This window comes from Palaemon carinicauda, chromosome 5 (assembly GCF_036898095.1).
Source record: "Palaemon carinicauda isolate YSFRI2023 chromosome 5, ASM3689809v2, whole genome shotgun sequence".
Classification (NCBI taxonomy): domain Eukaryota; kingdom Metazoa; phylum Arthropoda; class Malacostraca; order Decapoda; family Palaemonidae; genus Palaemon; species Palaemon carinicauda.
The window spans coordinates 3,564,761-3,585,882 of NC_090729.1; the positions used below are offsets into that span (position 1 = coordinate 3,564,761).

A 21,122-nucleotide genomic window follows, 5' to 3' on the forward strand; every position below is an offset into this window, starting at 1 on the left:
AGCGGAACACTGTCCATAGATTGGAACAGATGGTCCAAGATCTACCTATTCCCTCCAACCAACCTTCTGCTGAAAGTCCTCGACAAACTGAGATCCTTTCGAGGGACTGCAGCAATAGTGGCCCACAAGTGGCCCAACAGCGTCTGGTTCCCTCTAGTAACAGAACTACGCCTGAAGCTGATCCTGTTGCCGGACCCAGTTCTGACTCAGCAAGTGCAGAAATTGACTGTCTCGGCTTCATCAGTGAAAACCCAGAACCTTCATCTCATGATTTTCTCGCCTTAGCGGTCAAGAAACGGTTCGGGATTTCTAGGGACAGTATTAACTTCTTAGAAGAATACAAGTCAAAGTCAACAAGAAGACAATATGAGTCTTCCTGGAAGAAGTGGGTGGCCTTTGTCAAGGCAAAGAAACCTAAGGAGATTTCTACAGATTTCTGTTTGTCCTTCTTCATCCATCTTCATGAACAAGGTTTAGCAGCCAATACGATTACTACATGTAAATCTGCCCTAGCCTGACCAATGCTTTAAGCCTTCCAGGTAGACTTTTCCAATGAGATCTTCAACAAGATTCCTAAAGCCTGCGCTAAACTTCGGCCCGCAGCTCCTCCTAAGCCCATTTCATGGTCTTTGGATAAGGTTCTTCACTTAGCATCAACCCTGAATAATGAGGATTGCTCGCTGAAAGACTTGACTCAAAAGGTGATATTCTTATTTGCACTAGCCTCGGGAGCCAGAGTTAGCGAAATAGTGGCCCTCTCGAGGGATGATGGCCACATTCAGTTCACAGACAACAAAGAACTGAACCTCTTTCCGGACCTGACGTTTCCCGCCAAGAACGAGCTGCCCACTAAGAGATGTGGTCCCTGGAGAATCTGCCCTCTGAAGGAAGAAGCATCCCTCTGCCCAGTGGAATGCCTAAAGGTCTATCTTCGTAGAACTTCAGACTTTAAGGGAGGTCAGATTTTCAGGGGAGAGACTTCCGGTTCAACGTTATCCTTGAAACAGATAAGGGCGAAAATCACCTACTTTATACGCAGAGCGGATCCAGACAGTACACCCGCAGGTCATGATCCGAGAAAAGTTGCCTCGTCTCTGAATTTCTTTCAGACGATGTCGTTTGAAAGCCTTCGTACTTAAACTGGATGGAAGTGTTCCAGAGTTTTCTTCAAGCACTACGCGAAGCAATTACAGAAATTAAATTTCATGTGGTGGCGGCGGGCAGTGTAATAAAACCTGCTGCTTGATTACTGCGAAGAACAGTGCACTATTTGGGACTTATAGTGAAGAGTGTACATGATAAACTTTCAAGTCATATCATGTTGGGTATTGTGTTTAGTGATGACACTGTAGACTGTTCTATTCACATGGGTGACTTTAAACATAACGGACTGACACAAGTGCCAGGCACAGTGTCCCTAATAACAACAGAATGCTTAGTGAAATTCTTATATTTCCCTTAGAGTGGCTGGTGTTTCTTTTTCAGGAAACTGATTTTATTTTCTGTTATTACTGTTTATGCCTCTATACAGAATTATTCAGTGTAATATGTAATTGATTTCATCTATGATTTCTAACCCCTCTGATGGTCCAGCACTTTGCTGCAGTAGAGGGACTTGAGTGTCTCAATGATGGGCTGGACAATGGCGGTGGGGTAGTTTATCCACCCTGGCAGGCTCAACCATACCGCTATACCGCTAAGGCAAGTTCTGAGAGACCAGACCAAGACTGGACCCCTATAGGCCTTCTCCTTTATTTCAGATAGGCAAAGGCTAGGAGAAGGAAAACTCCAAAATCAAACCAAACAAGACCCCAACGGCGGAGCTTCCCAGCACCGGCGGAAGAGGGCAATGCCTGTCGGGCAGGCAACAGGGCGGGCCTTGACATAACAAGAACCCAGCAGCCCGATGCAATCAACATCGGAGAAGCCACCTGTCTCATATGTCTTGAGCTACGGTGAAAACGATGTGGGCCAAGTGTGTGTGCGTGGCCGTTGCAAAGCCATGACCACCCAAAACAATATACACAGCTACTGGCATTCTGTCGTTTCCTCCACCCTTCTTCATCTCTTCCTCACCATCATCATCATCATCACCACCACCAAGTCCTGAGACGACATCACCGTGGGTGAAGGGGGCAGGCCTGGATAGCTGGAAGCCCTTAGCCCACGACTGCACTCAGGCAGCGAGTCTAAGATTTAGTCGCTATCTGGTGACGGTGCCGTGACACCAGAGTTCGGTAGCTGGACCCGTGACTGCTGGGCTGGCCTATTGAGGACACCGCAGCCCACCCCACATGGGGAAGCCCCTAGAAAAGGTGGGGTAAACATCGGACACGGCAAACCCATCTGGTCAGCTCACCACGGCTGGCGGACATCCCACTAATGCGATCGAAACAACAAGAAAAAAATATTAACCTTAGGTGCGTGAAACATCCGCACCCTCCAAGACGTGACGAACACCAACCGCCTGGAACGATGTACAGCCCTCGTCTGCAAGGAGCTAGCCCGCTTCAATGTTGATGTGGCGGCTCTTAGCAAGACGAGACAACCCGAAGAGGGCAACATTAGGGAAGTTGGAACAGGCTACACCATCTTCTGGAAAGGCAAGACCCTAGAGGAGCCTCGCATCCACGGTGTCGGTTTTGCCATCCGTTCCCAGCTAGTGCAGCAGTACAACCTCGCTCCCAAGGCCATCAGTGAGCGCCTGATGACTGTCCGCATCCCCATCACGCGGGACAGACACCTCACCCTGATCTCTGTCTACACCCCGACTATGACCTCAGCCAATGATGACAAAGCTGCCTTCTACACCCAGCTCGACCGCACCATCCAGGCAGTGCCCGCCAACGACAAGCTCATTGTGCTTGGCGACTTTAATGCCCGAGTAGGCAAAGACCATCGCCTGTGGGAGGAAATCATCGGCCGCCATGGCATTGGAAATTGCAACGCCAATGGCCAACTCCTACTGGGTCTGTGTGCAGAACACATGTGGTAACCAACACCATCTTCCAGTTACCAAAGCGACAAAAGACCACATGGAGACAGCCACGGTCTAAACACTGGCACACCCTGGACTACGTCCTGACCAGAGCCAGAGACCGAGGAAACGTCCGCATCACCCGATCCATGCCCGGAGCGTACGACTTTATTGTCCATACTGTAGTTTTGTTTTGTTTTTTCACCTGGATTGCACCCTTTGTGATATCAGATTGTATATAGTTATTAACGTTACGGCATTTATTTGGGCATCTTATTGCTCTCCCCCTTTTTTACTTCCAAGATTTGGAATTCATTATGTTGTAAATTATTGTGTTTATTTTTCTACCCTTTATGATAAGGAATTGTTAAAACAACTTACTGTATTTTGGGATACTTTTATATTTACATATATATACAATTTGCATTAAACCATGTTATTTGACTTTAGATTTTAATTTATTTTCCTTCTCAGGTGTTGGTTACCAAGCTTTGGGACCATTTCTCTTGTACTATTTCACGGAGCGGCACAGGTTGAGCCCAGAAAAGGGATTTTGATGAAGGAAAAATCTATTTCTGGGCGAGAGACCTGTGCCGCCCAGTGAACCCACCCACTGCTTTCCCACCCAGAGTTGGCCCAAGCTTGGGTGCTATGAGGAGTGAAGATGATCGCGTGGGTGGAGGTAGTAGTAATAGCGATCAGTAGTGGAATGTAGAACGGCACCTCGTAGTAACGGGGGAATTTGAAGAGGAGATATCTAAATGGCACGAGACCTTTGACATTGGTTTTCACGCCCCAGTTACTATACCGACACCTTATATATAGGTGAGCGAGCTGGGTTCATCCCTAGCATTCCAATGCAACTTTTTCTCTGGTAATATATAGCAGTTATATACCTTAGAAATGATGCTAAAAGAAGCATTTCACTGGGCAGCACAGGTCTCTCGCCCAGAAATAGATTTTTCCTTCGTCAAAATCCATTTTATACTCTATAAATTTTTTCAAGTTTAAATTTCTTCAAGTTCAGGGTATTACAATTTCCCCCTGTATATCTCTTAAAAGGTTTGTCCTGGAGTAAATGTGTCCTCTGAAGATTAAAACCTAGATAAATGCCCTAGAGACTGACCATTTATACATATGATCAATACCCAAGCTAGGACACGGGGATGGCTAGGCAATGGCTGCTGATGACTCAGCAGGTTGCCTTATATCCTCCCTCAAAACCACCATCCTTAGCTCATAAGGATTGTTAAATTTCAACAGCCGTTAAAGCCTTTGTTAAGTCATACTCTTATTAAAAGACTAAGGTTTTTATGGCTAGGAAAAATATATTACTTAAATAATTTGGTATGTCTTTTTTAACTAAGTAAGGTCTAGGATTGTCATTATTGGTGCATCCTCTGACTATTACAACCTTTTTATAATGCAGTGTCAGGATAAATCATCAGTGTAATAAAACAAACAAAAGACATTGTTTAAAAACTTTATGTGGCATCACTATGATCTATAGAAAATATTCTAATGACAGAAAGTCTATTGTAACAATTTGTAACCTTCTGTAATGCTATCATTTGAACATTACAATATATTCAGGGCTGAACAACAATATTCCTTTGAGGAAACCTGTAGCTCTTAAAATTGTTTTTGGTATTGCACATTATCTGACTTAACAAAACGTATTCCTACAAAAATGGAAATACAATGTGATTTTTCTTAGGTTATGACAAATCTGCCACAGCTTAATCATGCAAAGAACACTATCCCCATCAGTTTGGAAGACCATTCACACCAAATATCACATTCTTTGAAATTTGCAAAGGCAAAATTTACAACCCAGTGCCACACATGTTGAACACTACCAACAATTTAGTGTGCTATCTGAATACTGTAATTAATACCAGCAATAAAATAAATATATTCTATTTTCCCCAGAGGAAACTCACTGAAGTGCTGCAGTAATTGATTCATAATAAATGCAAGTGACCCAGCGATCTTTAGCAAGTGGATTTCAACATAAGTCCAGTTTTGCACAATTAGTATTTGTGACATTTTTTATCATTCGTGAAATATGCATTTACTTAGATTTATTTGATCAAATGGGGATCCTAATGCTCAATTAGACAGCAGTACAGGTATAGCAGCTATAATTACCATATACAAGAAAACTATTGTAAAGATGACAACTAGATGGAAACTTACACTAAAGGAATGTTAGTATTCTTTTTTAAAACAATCTGTAGACTAATTTGTGCATAAACAATGCCCAAAAAGTTTTAAAAATCAATCGCAATTTGTGCATTTTCATAACAATTTAAACTTAAGAGTCAAAACTTGCAGCATCAATCAGTAAATATGTAACAAATTCAAATTATCACAAAATATAGTTGAGAGCCTAGTTCCCAGTCTTTAACATATTTTAAAGATAACAACTAATTCACTTACATTTGTAGAATAAGTTAACCCATTTATTAACACAGCATTCTTGTTTAGAAATCTGAAATGCCTCCTATTGTACCATTAATGCTAAACTACATACTATAATTCATCTTTCAAATCCTTACATATATCAGTCATTTCATTACAGAATTTCAACTGTGAGGACTCCCTGTCCAAGTCAGAACTTTTCCTAAAATGGGACACAATTTCATCTTCATACTCTTCTACGATTGACTCACAGTGAAAATTCAACCCTCTATTGAGGTCAGGATCCTGCACCATTTCATACTCACCGAAACGAGGATTCATGGCTCCATTAACCACTAACCTAATAGCCTCTAGTTTTCCAGTTTCCTTGTGGCGTGCTTGGGCATAATCTTTGAAACTGTCACACACAGACTCTAAGACTTCCAGCATGTGCATCTGTAGGGAAAACCATAAATTTATTTCAATATTCATCCCACCCGACAATCATCATTTATGGAACTATATGTGACCTCATTCTATTCCATCTATTCTATTTTAAAATCTATAATATAGGTAGCCACTCAAATACTACCAATAAAAAATTATTAATTAAATTCATTACATCAAAACTCCCCCAATAGCATCTTTAATAACTTCCAGAAAAGAAAGAGATTCTTCATCTAATTCTGCACGTGCTTACGTACTTTTGAAATAAGACTACTAAGGCCTAGCCATACAAGGGCTATGATACTTGAAAGTTTTGTGTGATAGTCTCTCGAACCATTGACTGTTAACGTTATAAGAAAATATTTAACTCCCAATATCACTCTCGGTACCACCATAAGATTTAATAAATATTCTTTATGATTGGAAAGATTTCATGAAAATAATGAGGTTCTAACAACATTCAGTGTTAAACATATGCTTTCCTAAAAGCCTGTACCAGAGAAAACCCTTTGCTAAAATCTAGAATGATGAATAAAGTCTTAAACATAAAAACTAGCTTTTTCTTCTAAATATTTGGAGACGGCTGTTTCCAAGACCATAGAGTACATACCTCTCAATTTCCCCTTTTTGTTGTGGATTGATTGACTGATTATGAGTTATCTGGCACCCTGACATCTAAGGTCATTGATGTCGATATTATTTGTTATAAAAAGAAACAAATAAATGGGAATTCAATTCAAAACAAAAATAAAAAAGTCATTACTACAGTTAAATAAGCTTTCAGAAGACCTGTAACTCTCCAGCATCAACAAGAAGGCTTGGGATAGGTGAAGTTCTAAAGGCTTCTGTGTACAATCTAATAACAGTATGGTGCATAGAATCCAAAACCTTTAGTCGACTTGGGGTGGCTGAGGAGTATATTTCTCACCAATAACTAATTTTTGAAAATATTATAGGACTTGTATAACTTTAAAATAGTTTTGCGGTCTGCCCCCAATGATTATGTATGGGACTAAACTTCTAAAAGATTTAGAGCCTCAAGGCACTACTTTTATAGCTTTGAAGTGAGGAATCCATGTAAGCCTACAATCAAATATCAGTCCTAAAAAGGGATTTTGACGTAGGAAAAATCTATTTCTGGGCGAGAGACCCGTGCCGCCCAGTGAAATGCTCCTTTTACATCATTTCTAAGGTAAAAACTGCTATGAATTTACCAGAGAAAAATTTGTATAGGAATGCTAGGTTGAACCCAGCTCGCTCACCTTTGAGGTGTCGGTATAATACTGGGGCGCTGAATAAATCACAACCAGAGGCCTCGCACCATTTAGATATCTCCTGTCAATATCCCCGAACAGCGAGGTGCCGTTCAACATCCTACAACTACTAGCAATCCCACGCCAGTGACGTCACTCCCTATAGCACCCCAGATTGGGGCCCAATTAGGGAGGGACGGGTGGGTTCACTGGGCGGCACGGATCTCTCACCCAGAAATAGATTTTTCCTACGTCAAAATCCCTTTTCTGGGCTCCGACCCGTGCCGCCCAGTGAAATCACACCAGAGAATGGGGACCCAATATGGCTAACTACCTGAGGAGGGAATAACACAAAAATAACAGAGCTGATGAGTTTATTATAAAAAAAAGAGGGATGTGGAAACCTGTAAAAATAGATCAACATGTATATGACAGTGATAAATAGACATGGTAAACAATCAATAATGAAACCCGTAGGTAAAATTCAACAGATATGAATAGTGGGAATCCAGCTTGGTAATCAAAAATGCCAAATGAAATCAGCTCGGGGATTCAAGAACAAGTGAAATCAAAACAATTCGTGAAATTGAATAATAAAATAATACACCATAAGGGTGTATAGTAACAAAACAGGTAGGAACAACAGGTAAGCCAGGCCGGAGAGAAAGAGGACAGAGCAAGACGTTGTGATTAGGACTCCGTACCGTCAGGAGGAACTATATTCCCTGCAGCTACTGTGGCAAATCTAAGAGCTTCTAAAGGTTTTAGGTAGTGGCACTTGAAAACTTTAGGGGACTTCCAACTCGTATATTTTGAGAGCTCATCAAATTTCATATGGCGGAAAAAATTAATTGAGGTAGCCACAGCTCGAATATCATGGACATGTGGGAATGATTCAGGATTAGCTTGCTTAATAAAATAAAGAATTTGTTGTCTGATTCCCTTAAGGGTAATAGTCCCTCCGTGTTCTCTAATAAATATGGGCCCTGTGGTTGTAGTGGAAGTTCTACTTAAGTAGGATTTCAGGGTGGTAACTGGACACAGGGATGAATCCCGAGGAAGTGGAACAATCTTCCAGGGAACAATCTTCCAGGGAGACCACCTGTTTTGGGGGTCTTCATTTTTAGCCAGGAAAACTTTGTTAGGAGAGAGAAGGACCTCACCCGAAGAGAGAAACTCTATATGACCAGGGTCTCTAGATAAGGCTGACAATTCTGAGATTCTGGAGCCAGAGGCGAGGCTCAAAAGAAAAAGTGACTTTCTTAATAATGCCATATAGTTACAGGATTCATTTGGGGTGTCAGAGGCTAGCTTAAGAACATCGTTCAAAAACCAAGAAACTGCGCTAGGGCGAGTTGAAGGTTTTAATCTGCCACAAGCTCTCGGAATGGATGAGAAATATGAATCCGTTAGATCAATGTCAAAACCAATATGGAAGATCTTTTTCAAGACTGACTTGATTGTAGTAATGGTATTGGCTGCCAGGCCAGATTCGAAGAGAGTTCTGAAGAATGTCACAGTTAGGTTCATCGTCATTTTCTCAACTTGGGAATCTTTCAAGAACTTAGCTAATTTCTTGACAGCTGAGTCATATTGACGGAGAGTAGATTCCCTTTTGTCAGATTCCAGGAAAATAGTATTCAAAGGATCGATGTTTGCACCTCGTTGGGCTGCGAACTTCATGAAGTCCATAAAGTTAGGGCATTCAGAATCCTTGAAGAAGCGAACACATTGCGAGTTTGCACTGTCTGTGTTACCACCGGATTGGGAATCTGCCGGGGGCGGAGACCTAGTTCTAGCAACAAGGGGAACCAATTGCTCTTGGGCCAGTTGGGGGCTACGAGAGCCACTTGACCTTTGAAGGATCTGAGTTTGTGCAGAACTTTCAGCAGAAGATTCACCAGAGGAAACAGATAAATCGCCTTCCAGGTATTCCAATCTAGAATCATAGAGTCCGTGGCATAAGCCTGAGGGTCCAGGTTGGGGGCTACGTAACAATCTATTTTGCGATTGGATTTCGTCGCAAACAGATCCACCTGGAGACCCGGGACTGGAGATAGTATCCACTGGAAAGATCGATTGTCTAGTGACCATTCCAACTCTAGCAGAGTCGTCCGGGAAAGTGAGTCCTCTACCACATTCCGGACTCCTGCTAGATGGACTGCTGACAGGTGCAACTTGTGCATTGCTGCCATGGAGAAAAACTTCAACATGATGTGGTTTATTTGGGCTGATGTGGAGCCTTCTCTGTTGAGGCAGTGTACTATGACTGCACTGTCGAGAACTAGTCTGATATGGAAATTCCCGGCTGGATTGAGACGTTTTAAAGTGAGGAAGACTGCCATGGCCTCTAGGACGTTGACGTGCATTTGTTGGAAGACCAGTGACCATAACCCTTGGACTTTCTTGTGTTGTAAGGGAACCGACTTGGAAAGATTCTTGATCTTCGTCCAAGGCTGCAGACTTTTTCCCAGGGTTGGGGAAAGGCGAGCACGTCTATCTCGGCGTATTGCGGTTGCTCTGGAGCGCCACACTCTGTTTATATCCTTGAGTTTGGACCTCAGGACGATGTCTGTCACGGAGGCGAACTGTAAGGAACCTAGGATCCACTCTCGGCTCCTTCGGAAGGTCAACTTTTCCCTGAGAAATTGTTTTGTATTCCTCGCTATCTCCTTCCTTTTGGCTTTGGGGAGGCACAGCGTATGGGAGCACAGGTCCCCTTGTAGGCCCAGTCATTGAAACTTGGTCTCCGGGACCAGGCGGGATTTCTCGAGGTTGACTTGGAATCCCAGTTGTCGAAGGAAGGTGAGGACTTTGTTCGTTGCTATGCGGGAAATCTGGGCATTGTCTGACCAGATTAGCTAATCGTCTAGATAGGCCACTACCTGTATCCCCTGAGTCCGAAGCTCTTGAATTACTGTCTCTGCTAGTTTGGTGAAGATTCTGGGTGTTATGTTGAGCCCCAATAGCATCACTTTGAATGCATAGGCTTGTTTGCCTAGCTTGAAGCCCAGAAAAGGACAAAAATGCCTTGCTATTGGAACGTGATAGTAGGCATCTGTAAGATCGATAGAGGTGGTGACGGCCCCACGGGAAGTAAGGTCCGCACCTGCGAGACGGTAAGCATATGGAATTTGCCGCAACAAATGAAGGAATTTAAACAAGACAGGTCCAGGATTACTCTCCATTTGTCTGAGCTTTTCTTTGGCATGCTGAACAAGCGTCCTTGAAATCTTAAGCGATGTAAGTTTTGGATTGCATTCTTTAGTAACAGATCTTTTGTGAAGGAATGTAGTTCTTCCGTGGACTGAGACCGGTTGAACCACTTGCAGAGGTTGCCTGAATTGGGAAGATTAGAAGGGCTTCAATCTCTTCCTACCTCGAATTGGGGTACTATTAGGCTCATATTTCCTCTTTGAAACCAGGCCCCACCTAACCTTGAGGTTTTGGTTGGCTCTAGCTGCCTCGCTAAGGACCGAGTTAACTAAGTCCCCTGGGAAAAGATCCGGGCCCCAGACTGGAGCTTTGATGAGCCTATTAGGTTCATGTCTAATCGTGACGTCGGATAGAACGTGTCGTCGACAATGGGTCCTGGCATTTGCAAAATCATAAGCGTCAGCCATAAAGTTTTGCAAAAGTGACTTAGTGAGGACCTTAAGGAGGTCCTCCTCGTTGTAAATGGCGACGGTCAATTCAGAAAGGGCAACTGAATTAAGGGATCTGCTGAATCTACACCTCTACTCATATTCCAATTTAATGAGAGACTCCGGGAGTTTGGGAAGCCGTTCGCTGAACTGCGTCGAGGCACAGTCCGGGCTCAACTTACCAACCGAGAAGGTAGCTGGGGCATTCCGCCAACATTCACTGTCTCCTGGAAAGAGAAGGGAGGGTAAGTCGGTCTCCCTGAGGTGAGGTAAAGGCTTCTCTTTCTTGATAGCCTGAAAGACCGTCTCTATGATCTTGGTCGCACATGGGGTAGGGGTCTGGTCGTCGGCCACAAACATAGTACATGAACTTTTGTAGGCCGTAATCATTGTGTTCAAGCAGTCCCACTCATTGAACACGCGGACCAAGACAGACTGTGCCTGTTTTTTAGGAAAATGAACAGTTTCCTTTGGGACATTATCCAATCGAATCAGAGCCTCTTCCGTGAGGCGAGCGTAGCCGGGGAAGGGGAATTCAAGACCCGGCGGGTATAATTCATAATCCGCAAGGGGCCGGGTACCGAAATCTTCGATTGACAACATACCTTACGAGAAGGGGGCATGCAATGCCAACCTCCAAGGATTATTCTTATTGAAAGAAGGAAGCTTGGAGGCGTCGGGGATGGGGTATTGCTGTTGTGGCAGTGGCAGCCCCGAGCGCATGACTCCATGAACTAGGCTCTCCATAGAAGCTATTCTCTCTTGTGATTGCTGCGTATGAGACGATAGTATCGACTCAAAACAAGCAAACATCTTCTCGGAAAAATTCCGCCGGGGGGAACAGGTGCCGGAACGGAGGCTACTCCGTGAGAGGTTGAAGGCACAGCAATTGGGTCTTGAGAGATTCTGGTGGAGGAAGATTTAGCCTTCGAAGCTGATGATTTCGAAGACCTGTGGTCTTTGGAAGACTTGTGGGTCGTATATAAAGGCTTACGATGAGCCTTCACCTTGGGGATAACAGGCCGAGGACTGAGACCAGTCCCGGTTGTCCCCGGAAAACCTCGAAAAGAAGAGTGTTCTGAAGTAGAAGAGAAAGCCGGGCTAGGGATAGGAATCTTAGCCTGGGAACCACCTGACTCACCTACGTCCCTACCTGCGTCGGGATCGTCCAGAGTCATGGGTTCCACATCGAGGTTGAGGGTAGCGATGTCCTCAGTTAGGGTGCCGCCCGTCTCTTCTTGGTCCGGGGCCAGAAGAAGGGATTCGAACCTCTTGATGATAGGATCCGCCAACTATTTGGGGACCGCAGCTGAAGTTTTAGCATAGGGTTAGAAACAGGAACACCATTCCTCAGAGAGGATATAAGGCTGTTTGGCCTTCACGTTGCGGGCGAACCCGTCAATCCAGATCTTGAGGGTAGCCTGAGCTGTATCTTTTTCAAGTTGGGAGCACTGAAAGAGAACAGACTATTAGCGAGGGATATTTGTGCCAAAGAAAAGTGAAGAAGTCCAAGGACTTCGTAGACAGGAAGTGAAAGGCATGCGGGAAGTCCAGAGGACTAGTGGCCTTAAAATGAATAATCTTTGAAATTAATCGTAACACCCTACACGTCTGTATCAATGAAAATGCACTCACCGAGTCAGATGTTAGAGTGGAGGTCATTGTGTAGCAGACTACACAATTGTCTGGATGCCAAACAGCTAAGTCATCCACTTGGACAGAACAGTGGGCGTGTGAACGACACGTCATGACCGCAGGGTTGATAGAGGACAGCGGCACATGCCGTCATCGCACAGCGTACAGTCTGTAAGATAAAAGACACATGAGTATTTCAATGGAAAGCAAATTAGGGGCCCGGAGGCCCCGGTGCTTAAAATATTATATATATATATATATATATATATATATATATATATATATATATATATATATATATATATATATATATATATATATATATATATATATATATATATATATATCATGATAAAAATGTTTTATATATATTCATCAAGAATCTTGAGTGAAAGCAAATAGGGGCTCGGGGGCCACGGGTGCATAAATTATATCAATATCATGATAAAAGATTTATATATCAATATCATGATAAAAATGTTTTATATATATACATCAGGAATCCTGAATGAAAGCAAATAGGGGCTCGGGGGCCCCGGGTGCTTGAATAATATCAATATCATGATAGAAGATTTATTTATCAATATCATGATAAAAATGTTTTATATATATACATCAGGAATCCTGAATGAAAGCAAATAGGGGCTCGGGGGCCCCGGGTGCTTAAATGATATCAATATCAGGATAAAAGATTTATATATCAATATCATGATAAAAGATTTATATATCAATATCATGATAAAAGATTTATATATCAATATCATGATAAAAATGTTTTATATATACATCAGGAATCCTGAATGAAAGCAAATAGGGGCTCGGGGGCCCCGGGTGCTTGAATGATATCAATATCATGATAGAAGATTTATTTATCAATATCATGATAAAAATATTTTATATACATACATCAAGGATCTTGAATGAAAGCAAATAGGGGCTCAGGTGCCGCGGGTGCTTAAATTATATCAATATCATGATAAAGGATTTATAAAAATGTTTTATATAAATACATCCGGAATCCTGAATGAAAGCAAATAGGGGCTCGGGGGCCCTGGGTGCTTAAATGATATCAATATCATGATAGAAGATTTATATATCAATATCATGATAATGTTTTATATACATACATCAAGGATCTTGAATGAAAGCAAATAGGGGCTCGGGGGCCCCGGGTGCTTAAATTATATCAATATCATGATAAAGGATTTATATATATATATATATATATATATATATATATATATATATATATATATATATATATATATATATATATATATATATATATATATATATATATATATATATATATATCATGATAAAGGATTTATATATATATATCAATATCATAATAAAAGATTTATTTTGATGTATAATAAAAATAAGTCAGACCGTAACCGTGATCATATCAAAAGAGGGAAGGGAAGGTCGAGAACTAGGATTGTATATATAATATGTTATTTTTATTAATAAAATAAATTTTTGAATATACTTACCCGGTGATCATATAAGCTGCAACTCTGTTGCTCGACAGAAAAACCTACGGTCAAAATACGCCAGCGATTGCTATGCAGGTGGGGGTGTACATCAACAGCGCCATCTGTCGAGCAGGTACTTAGTACTCCAAGTAAACAAAGAACCAATTTTCTCCTCGGTCCACTGGGTCTCTATTGGGGAGGAAGGGAGGGTCCTTTAATATATGATCACCGGGTAAGTATATTCAAAAATTTATTTTATTAATAAAAAATAAAATTTTTCAATATCAAAATTAGCCGGTGATCATATAAGCTGATTCACACCCAGGGGGGTGGGTAGAGACCAGCATTACATGTTTACATTATTATGAGCTAAGTATTTTGTATTTCATTTTAGCAGTTATTCAAAATAACAAACATAAAATAAATAAGTACCTGGTAAGGAAGTCGACTTGAACAATTACTCTGCCTTTTTAAGTACGTCTTCCTTACGGAGCCTCGCGATCCTCTTAGGATGCTGAGCGACCCCTAGGATCTGAAGTATCAAGGGTTGCAACCCATACAACAGGACCTCATCAAAACCTCTAATCTAGGCGCTTCTCAAGAAATGACTTTGACCACCCGCCAAATCAAGTAGGATGCGAAAGGCTTCTTAGCCTTCCGGACAACCCAAAAACAATAATAAAACATTTCAAGAGAAAGATTAAAAAGGTTATGGAATTAGGGAATTGTAGTGGTTGAGCCCTCACCCACTACTGCACTCGTTGCTACGAATGGTCCCAGAGTGTAGCAGTTCTCGTAAAGAGACTGGACATTCTTAAGATAAAAAGACGCGAACACTGATTTGCTTTTCCAATAGGTTGCGTCCATTATACTTTGCAGAGATCTATTTTGTTTAAAGGCCACGGAAGTTGCGACAGCTCTAACTTCGTGTGTCCTTACCTTCAGCAAAGCTTGGTCTTCCTCATTCAGATGGGAATGAGCTTCTCGTATTAACAGTCTGATAAAATAGGATAAAGCATTCTTTGACATAGGCAAAGATGGATTCTTATCTGAACACCATAAAGCTTCAGACGGGCCTCGTAAAGGTTTTTAAATAGAACTTAAGAGCTCTTACAGGACATAAGACTCTTTCTAGTTCATTTCCAACCATACGATAAGTTTGGAATATCGAACGATATTGGTCAAGGCCGAGAAGGCAGCTCGTGTTTGGCTAGAAAACCAAGTTGTAGAACATGTAGCCGTTTCGGATGAGAATCCGATGTTCTTGCTGAAGGCATGAATCTCACTGACTCTTTTAGCTGTGGCTAAGCATACCAGGAAAAGAGTCTTTAAGGTGAGATCTTACAGGGAGGCTGATTGTAGCGGTTCGAACCTGTCTGACATAAGGAATCTTAGTACCACGTCTAAATTCCAACCAGGTGTAACCAAACGACGCTCCTTCGTGGTCTCAAAAGACTTAAGGAGGTCCTGTAGATCTTTATTGTTGGAAAGATCTAAGCCTCTGTGACGGAAGACTGATGCCAACATGCTTCTGTAACCCTTGATAGTGGGAGCTGAAAGAGATCGTTCTTTCCTCAGATATAAGAGAAAGTCAGCTATTTGAGTTACAGAGGTACTGGTCGAGGATACGGATACTGACTTGCACCAGTTTCGGAAGATTTCCCACTTCGAATGGTAGACTCTAAGGGTGGATGTTCTCCTTGCTCTAGCAATCGCTCTGGCTGCCTCCTTCGAAAAGCCTGTAGCTCTCGAGAGTCTTTCGATAGTCTGAAGGCAATCAGACGAAGAGCGTGGAGGCCTTGGTGTACCTTCTTTACGCGTGGCTGACGTAGAAGGTCCACCCTTAGGGGAAGTGTTCTGGGAACGTCTACTAGCCATCGAAGTACCTCGGTGAACCATTCTCTCGCGGGCCAGAGGGAAGCAACTAGCGTCAACCTTGTCCCTTCGTGAGAGGCGAACTTCTGCAGTACCTTGTTGACAATCTTGAACGGAGGGAATGCATATAGATCTAGATGTGACCAATCTAATAGAAAGGCATCTATATGAACTGCTGCTGGGTCCGGGATTGGTGAGCAAAATATTGAGAGCCTCTTGGTCATCGAGGTTGCGAAGAGATCTATGGTTGGCTGGCCCCAGGTGGCCCAAAGTCTCTTGCATACATCCTTGTGGAGGGTCCATTCTGTTGGAATTATTTGTCCCTTCCGACTGAGACAATCTGCCATGACATTCAAGTTGCCTTGGATGAACCTTGTTACTAGTGATATGTCTAGACCTTTTGACCAGGTGAGGAGGTCCCTTGCGATCTCGTACAATGTCAGAGAGTAGGTCCCTCCTTGCTTGGAGATGTACGCCAAAGCCGTGGTGTTGTCCGAGTTCACCTCCACCACTTTGCCTTGAAGGAGAGACCTGAAGCTTTTCCAGGTCAGACGTACTGCCAGTAGCTCCTTGCAGTTGAAATGCATTGTCCTTTGACTAGAGTTCCATAATCCCGAGCATTCCCTACCGTCTAATGTCGCACCCCAGCCTACGTCCGATGCATCCGAGAAGAGAACGTGGTTGGGAGTCTGAACAGTCAGGGGAAGACCCTCTCTAAGGTTGATATAGTCCTTTCACCAAGTCAGACAAGACTTTATCTTTCCGGAAACCGGGATCGAGACCGCTTCTAGCGTCTTGTCCTTTTTCCAGTGAAAAGCTAGATGGTATAGAAGAGGACGGAGGTGTAGTCTTCCTAGTGACACAAATTGATCCACGGATGACAGTGTCCCTACCAGACTCATCCACAGCCTGACTGGGCAGCGTTCCTTCTTCAGCATCTTCTGGATGGATAGCAGGGCTGGGGGCTGATCGTCTTGTTCAGCAACGTCCTCATCAGAGGGTTCCTCATCCGAAACTGATGAGGAAACGGCAACGGAGTGGGCAACGTCTGACTCGCTGAATCCGGTCGCACTGGTGGATGCGTGACGGAGCCGGACGCAATATCATGGCACTGCTGCACAGTCTGTGAACTGTCAACAACCATGGGTGCGCGAGGAAGTACAGCGTCAACCCGAAACTGTCTAGAATGTCTGGGTTGTGCAGTCAACACCCTACCGGGTTGCTGAGGTTGACGCACTGCGTCACAACAAGTCACCTCTGCTGGTTGTTGAACGTCCTGAACGTCAACAACCACCTCCGAGCGTCGCTTAACGTCAACGTGCGACTGGCAACCCACACTGGGTCGCATCGGTGGAGGAACCACCTCAACTGGCAGACGCGAGTAGGTTACCTCAGCGTCAACAGGGCGCACAACCGACCGGTTGGAAGGTTGTTGGCCAGAAGGAGGAACCACCTCAACTGGCAGACGCGAGTAGGTTACCTCAGCGTCAACAGGGCGCACAACCGACCGGTTGGAAGGTTGTTGGCTTGAAGGTTCTTCTCCGCATTTAAGTCCTCTATCAAGGACGCAAGCTTGGACTGCATGGCTTGCAGCAAAGCCCATTTAGGGTCTACGGGAGCAGATGTGGCAACAGACGGGGTTAGCAACTGAGGCGGAACCATTTACCATCCCTGAAAGCCTTGTTATGTGTGACATAATAGTACAGCAAAACTTCAAAGGCTTGACAAAAGCTGAGAAGTTGTCCTGTAAACAACTTGGAGCGTCTCCTGGCTAGGCGCCAGGGCGAGTCTACCAGAAATGAGAAGTCTATCTGGGCAGAGGCATGAACTCCCAAGCCGAGAACTTATCTCGTGTCCTATCAGACTCTCGCTCTATAACCCAGTTTAAAAGAAGGGAAATCAAAGGCTGTATCCCTAAAACTCCTCCTGGTGCAAAAACCAGTCGCCTAGCCAACGTAACGCTCTCTAGGAGAGCGAGAGAGCACTAGCTTAAAAACAATGGCTTCGAAGTAGCTAGGCCTAGTGTAAGTTCTGACGTTTAGGCGAATGAGGAGCAGCAGTTACAAGATCCGGACGAAGATCCTTAAAAAATCATCATGATCTAATTAAAGTCCATAGGAGGCTAAGCAGCTTAAGGCTCCTCTCCAAATGACAGAGTCCTCAAGGGAATATCAGTAGGAGGGAGAACAGCACTTTCTCATCTACAGGAACCTTGTCCGATAAAAGCTAGGTTATCTCAGTGAGTCTCTCACTGGTGCATTAGTAGCAGACCAGAAGGCAACGTCATGTAACTGCTTGACAGTCTGTGAACTGTCAACAACTGAACTGTCAACCACAACAGGTGCGTGAGGACATACAGTGTTCACTCGAGACTGCTTTGATTGTCAATACTGAGCAGTCAAAACAACTCTAGAATGCGGAGGTTGACGCACCGCGTCAAAACAAAACAACTTAGACTGTTGTTGCACCTCGCGAACGTCAACGGAAGGTTCCGTGCGTTACTGAACGTCAACATGCGGCTGGCAGGGTACACTGGAACGCATGGGTGGCGGGACTCTCTCAGCTGGAGTGCGGCAGAAGGTAGCCTCAGCGTCCACAGGACGCACAACCGTGTTGGTTGTAGGCTAGAGGTTGGTGCAGTGTCAACCTTCTCCGCACGAAAGTCCCGCATCAATGACGTTAACTGAGACTGCATGGTCTGCAGCAAAGACCACTTAGGGTCTACAGGAGCAGGTGCGGCAACAGACGGTGTGACTGCCTGATGCGGTACCGCTTTGCCTCTCTTAGGAGGTGAGCAGTCGTCGGAAGACTGCAGCGAGTCCGAACTGACCCAGTGGCTACAACTGGGCCGTTGGACTTGCGCGGAAGGGACCGACTTGCGCGGAAGGGACCGACTTGCGCTTAATAAGCTGCGAGACCTTGGTCCATGGTTTCTTACGAGAAACCTCTTCCGCAGACGAGAAATAAATGGGCTCTCTCATCTTTGTGTGGGTGGGGCGATCTTGGGTAGATACGCCCGAAACCACGGAGGGAAACGTCTGTTCGTTGATCAAGGCCTGACGAACCCATAAGTCGTTCGACATTACTTCTCCCCTGGGCTTGGGAGCTTGCAAGAGGTCCCGGACTAGGTGAACGACAGGCACGAACAGACGAAACCTCGGACGCAACACTGTAACACTTTGCGCATATCACTTTATCACTTCGATTTTCTGTTTTGCACTTATTTCACTGAAATCGAAACTTTTACTGATTTCTACCTGAAACACGCAATTCTACCCTTCATTAAAAGGTAGTAATTGCAAAATCAGTCGTATAATGCAGCTCATTAATACTAGCAAAAAACAGAAAACATATATAAAGATAAAATGATTCAGTGGCTGGGAAAGAGACTAAACACTAGTTCAAATAAACTACGTTTACAATCTCTCACCGCACATAGCCTGGGGACAAGAATAAAACCCTAGAAACGTTTTACCTTCTTCCCCGTCAGCGACTAGGGAGGAGAGTAACACGAGAACAACGTTACCCGCTTGAACGGAACGTTTTCTCTCCTCTCTCTCCCTCCGTCTCTATCTCTCTCTCTCTTTCTCTCTTGATTTCGCACCTAAGAGAAGAGCCCAATTATATATCGTCAAAAAAACATGTTATTTGACTAAAGGAAAAAACTGAAAGGTTTTCCAAATAAAAAGTTCCTTTAATTTAGAATTTAAAACATTTAAGCTAAGAAAGAATGAACGAATCGTCAGAATCGATTTACTCTTACTGCAAAGTGAAACCGTGATACACTCTCTCTCTATCGTAACGATAGAGCGCATGTTGAACGTCCTGAACGTCAACAACTGCGTAGTCTAAAAAACTAAACGTTAGTTCATCTTTGAAAACAGTACGAAGACTATCAAAGAAATTCTTTCATAAAACATTAAATTTAAAAAGTTTTAAATTCTTTAAAGGCTAAATACGATATAACGGGCTCAACGTTGATTAACTTCGGTTCCAAGTTAGGACCGCCTACTATCAGGAAAGGTCGCATATAAACAAAACATAAAAATTTATTTTTATATGTTTATAATAAATGGAAAGTTAATCGAAGAGGCCTAATAAAGGCGGAGAGATATAAAATATATAGATCTATAACGTGTTAAGCAAAATTACTAAAAACCTAAACACACTTCCGTCTAAGGGAAGGGTCGGCCATTTAAAAGTGAAAGAGAGTCCATACTCTCTTTGTCACCATAATTAATTCTATCAAAAAAGAGTTAAAGTTTTGAGATGAAGATAAAACACCTGCATAGCGAAAGCTCAAAACTAGAATAGAGTACTTCACCAAATAGTTGTGAAAACAAATCCAGTTAGTAACAGCGTATTAGTAGGTCTTGCCGGTAGCCCGACAGAGAGAAAATTGGTTCTTTGTTTACTTGGAGTACTAAGTACCTGCTCGACAGATGGCGCTGTTGATGTACACCCCCACCTGCATAGCAATCGCTGGCGTATTTTGACCGTAGGTTTTTCTGTCGAGCAACAGAGTTGCAGCTTATATGATCACCGGCTAAGTTTAATATTGAAAAATATATATATATATGTGACTAATATATAAAGTTAATCCAAGTAATAATGGGTAACGTTGGCTCCAGAGGCTCAACTAAACAACTCGACCAGATGGTAATGTATAAAATCTACGTCCGGGGATCCTGTGATGAAAGTCTTATATATATCTATATGAGGTCCGTGAGGTGCGGGACACTATAGAGGGGGAAGGGATCTTTAATGGGTCCGTGAAGTGCGGGACCGAGAGGGAGTAGCACGAACAAAACTCAATAAAATAATATAACATGACAAGGTACCACAGACCGAGCAGAAAACTTTCCGCCGATTGTTGGCCAAACGAGCGACGGAAAGAAAACGACTACGACCGGGTAGAGTGGTACAAAAGAGTAAGTAATGAACGTTAATGTATAATAATAGCAAGCCTCACAGAACAACGGGAACCGTCCGGGCAAAGAAAGCGAAAGGCCCCGGGAGGGGAACATAACGCTACATAGTGACTCTAACTCGATCGGGAGAGAGAGAGGGAGGTAACCCTGGGGTGGGGTATCGGGCGGGAGGGAGGCTAGGAGTGGGGAGATAGCAGGTATACCAACCTGCCAGACCCACGATTGATATGATCATGCGGAAAGACTAATAACACTATAATAAACATAGCACATGGTAAAATAAGATAGGAAGGCATGCTGGATGATAATAATAAAATTAACTATACATCAATCGTAAAAGAAACAAGGGAACAAACATGAGACAGGAGAAGCAAGCCTGACGGCGCTGGGAGTAGGCAGGGCTACCAACATAACACAGAGTCAGTGAAGTGCTAACAAAATGAAAAACTAATAGCTGACTCATGAAAGACCCTCGAACT

General features: G+C 43.3%; 1 protein-coding gene across 2 annotated transcripts in view; it reads right to left on the reverse strand.

Annotated features, from left to right (window-relative positions):
* Window positions 1-4,444: 4,444 nt before the first annotated feature.
* The window catches only part of sel (canopy family protein seele), a 56,405-nt gene continuing 39,727 nt past the window's right edge, over window positions 4,445-21,122 (reverse strand). For both annotated transcript variants that reach the window (XM_068373736.1, XM_068373737.1), the window contains exon 5: window positions 4,445-5,836. In XM_068373736.1, the coding sequence (XP_068229837.1) occupies window positions 5,513-5,836 (324 nt within the window). In that variant the 3' untranslated portion in view covers window positions 4,445-5,512. The remainder of the gene's footprint in view (window positions 5,837-21,122) is intronic.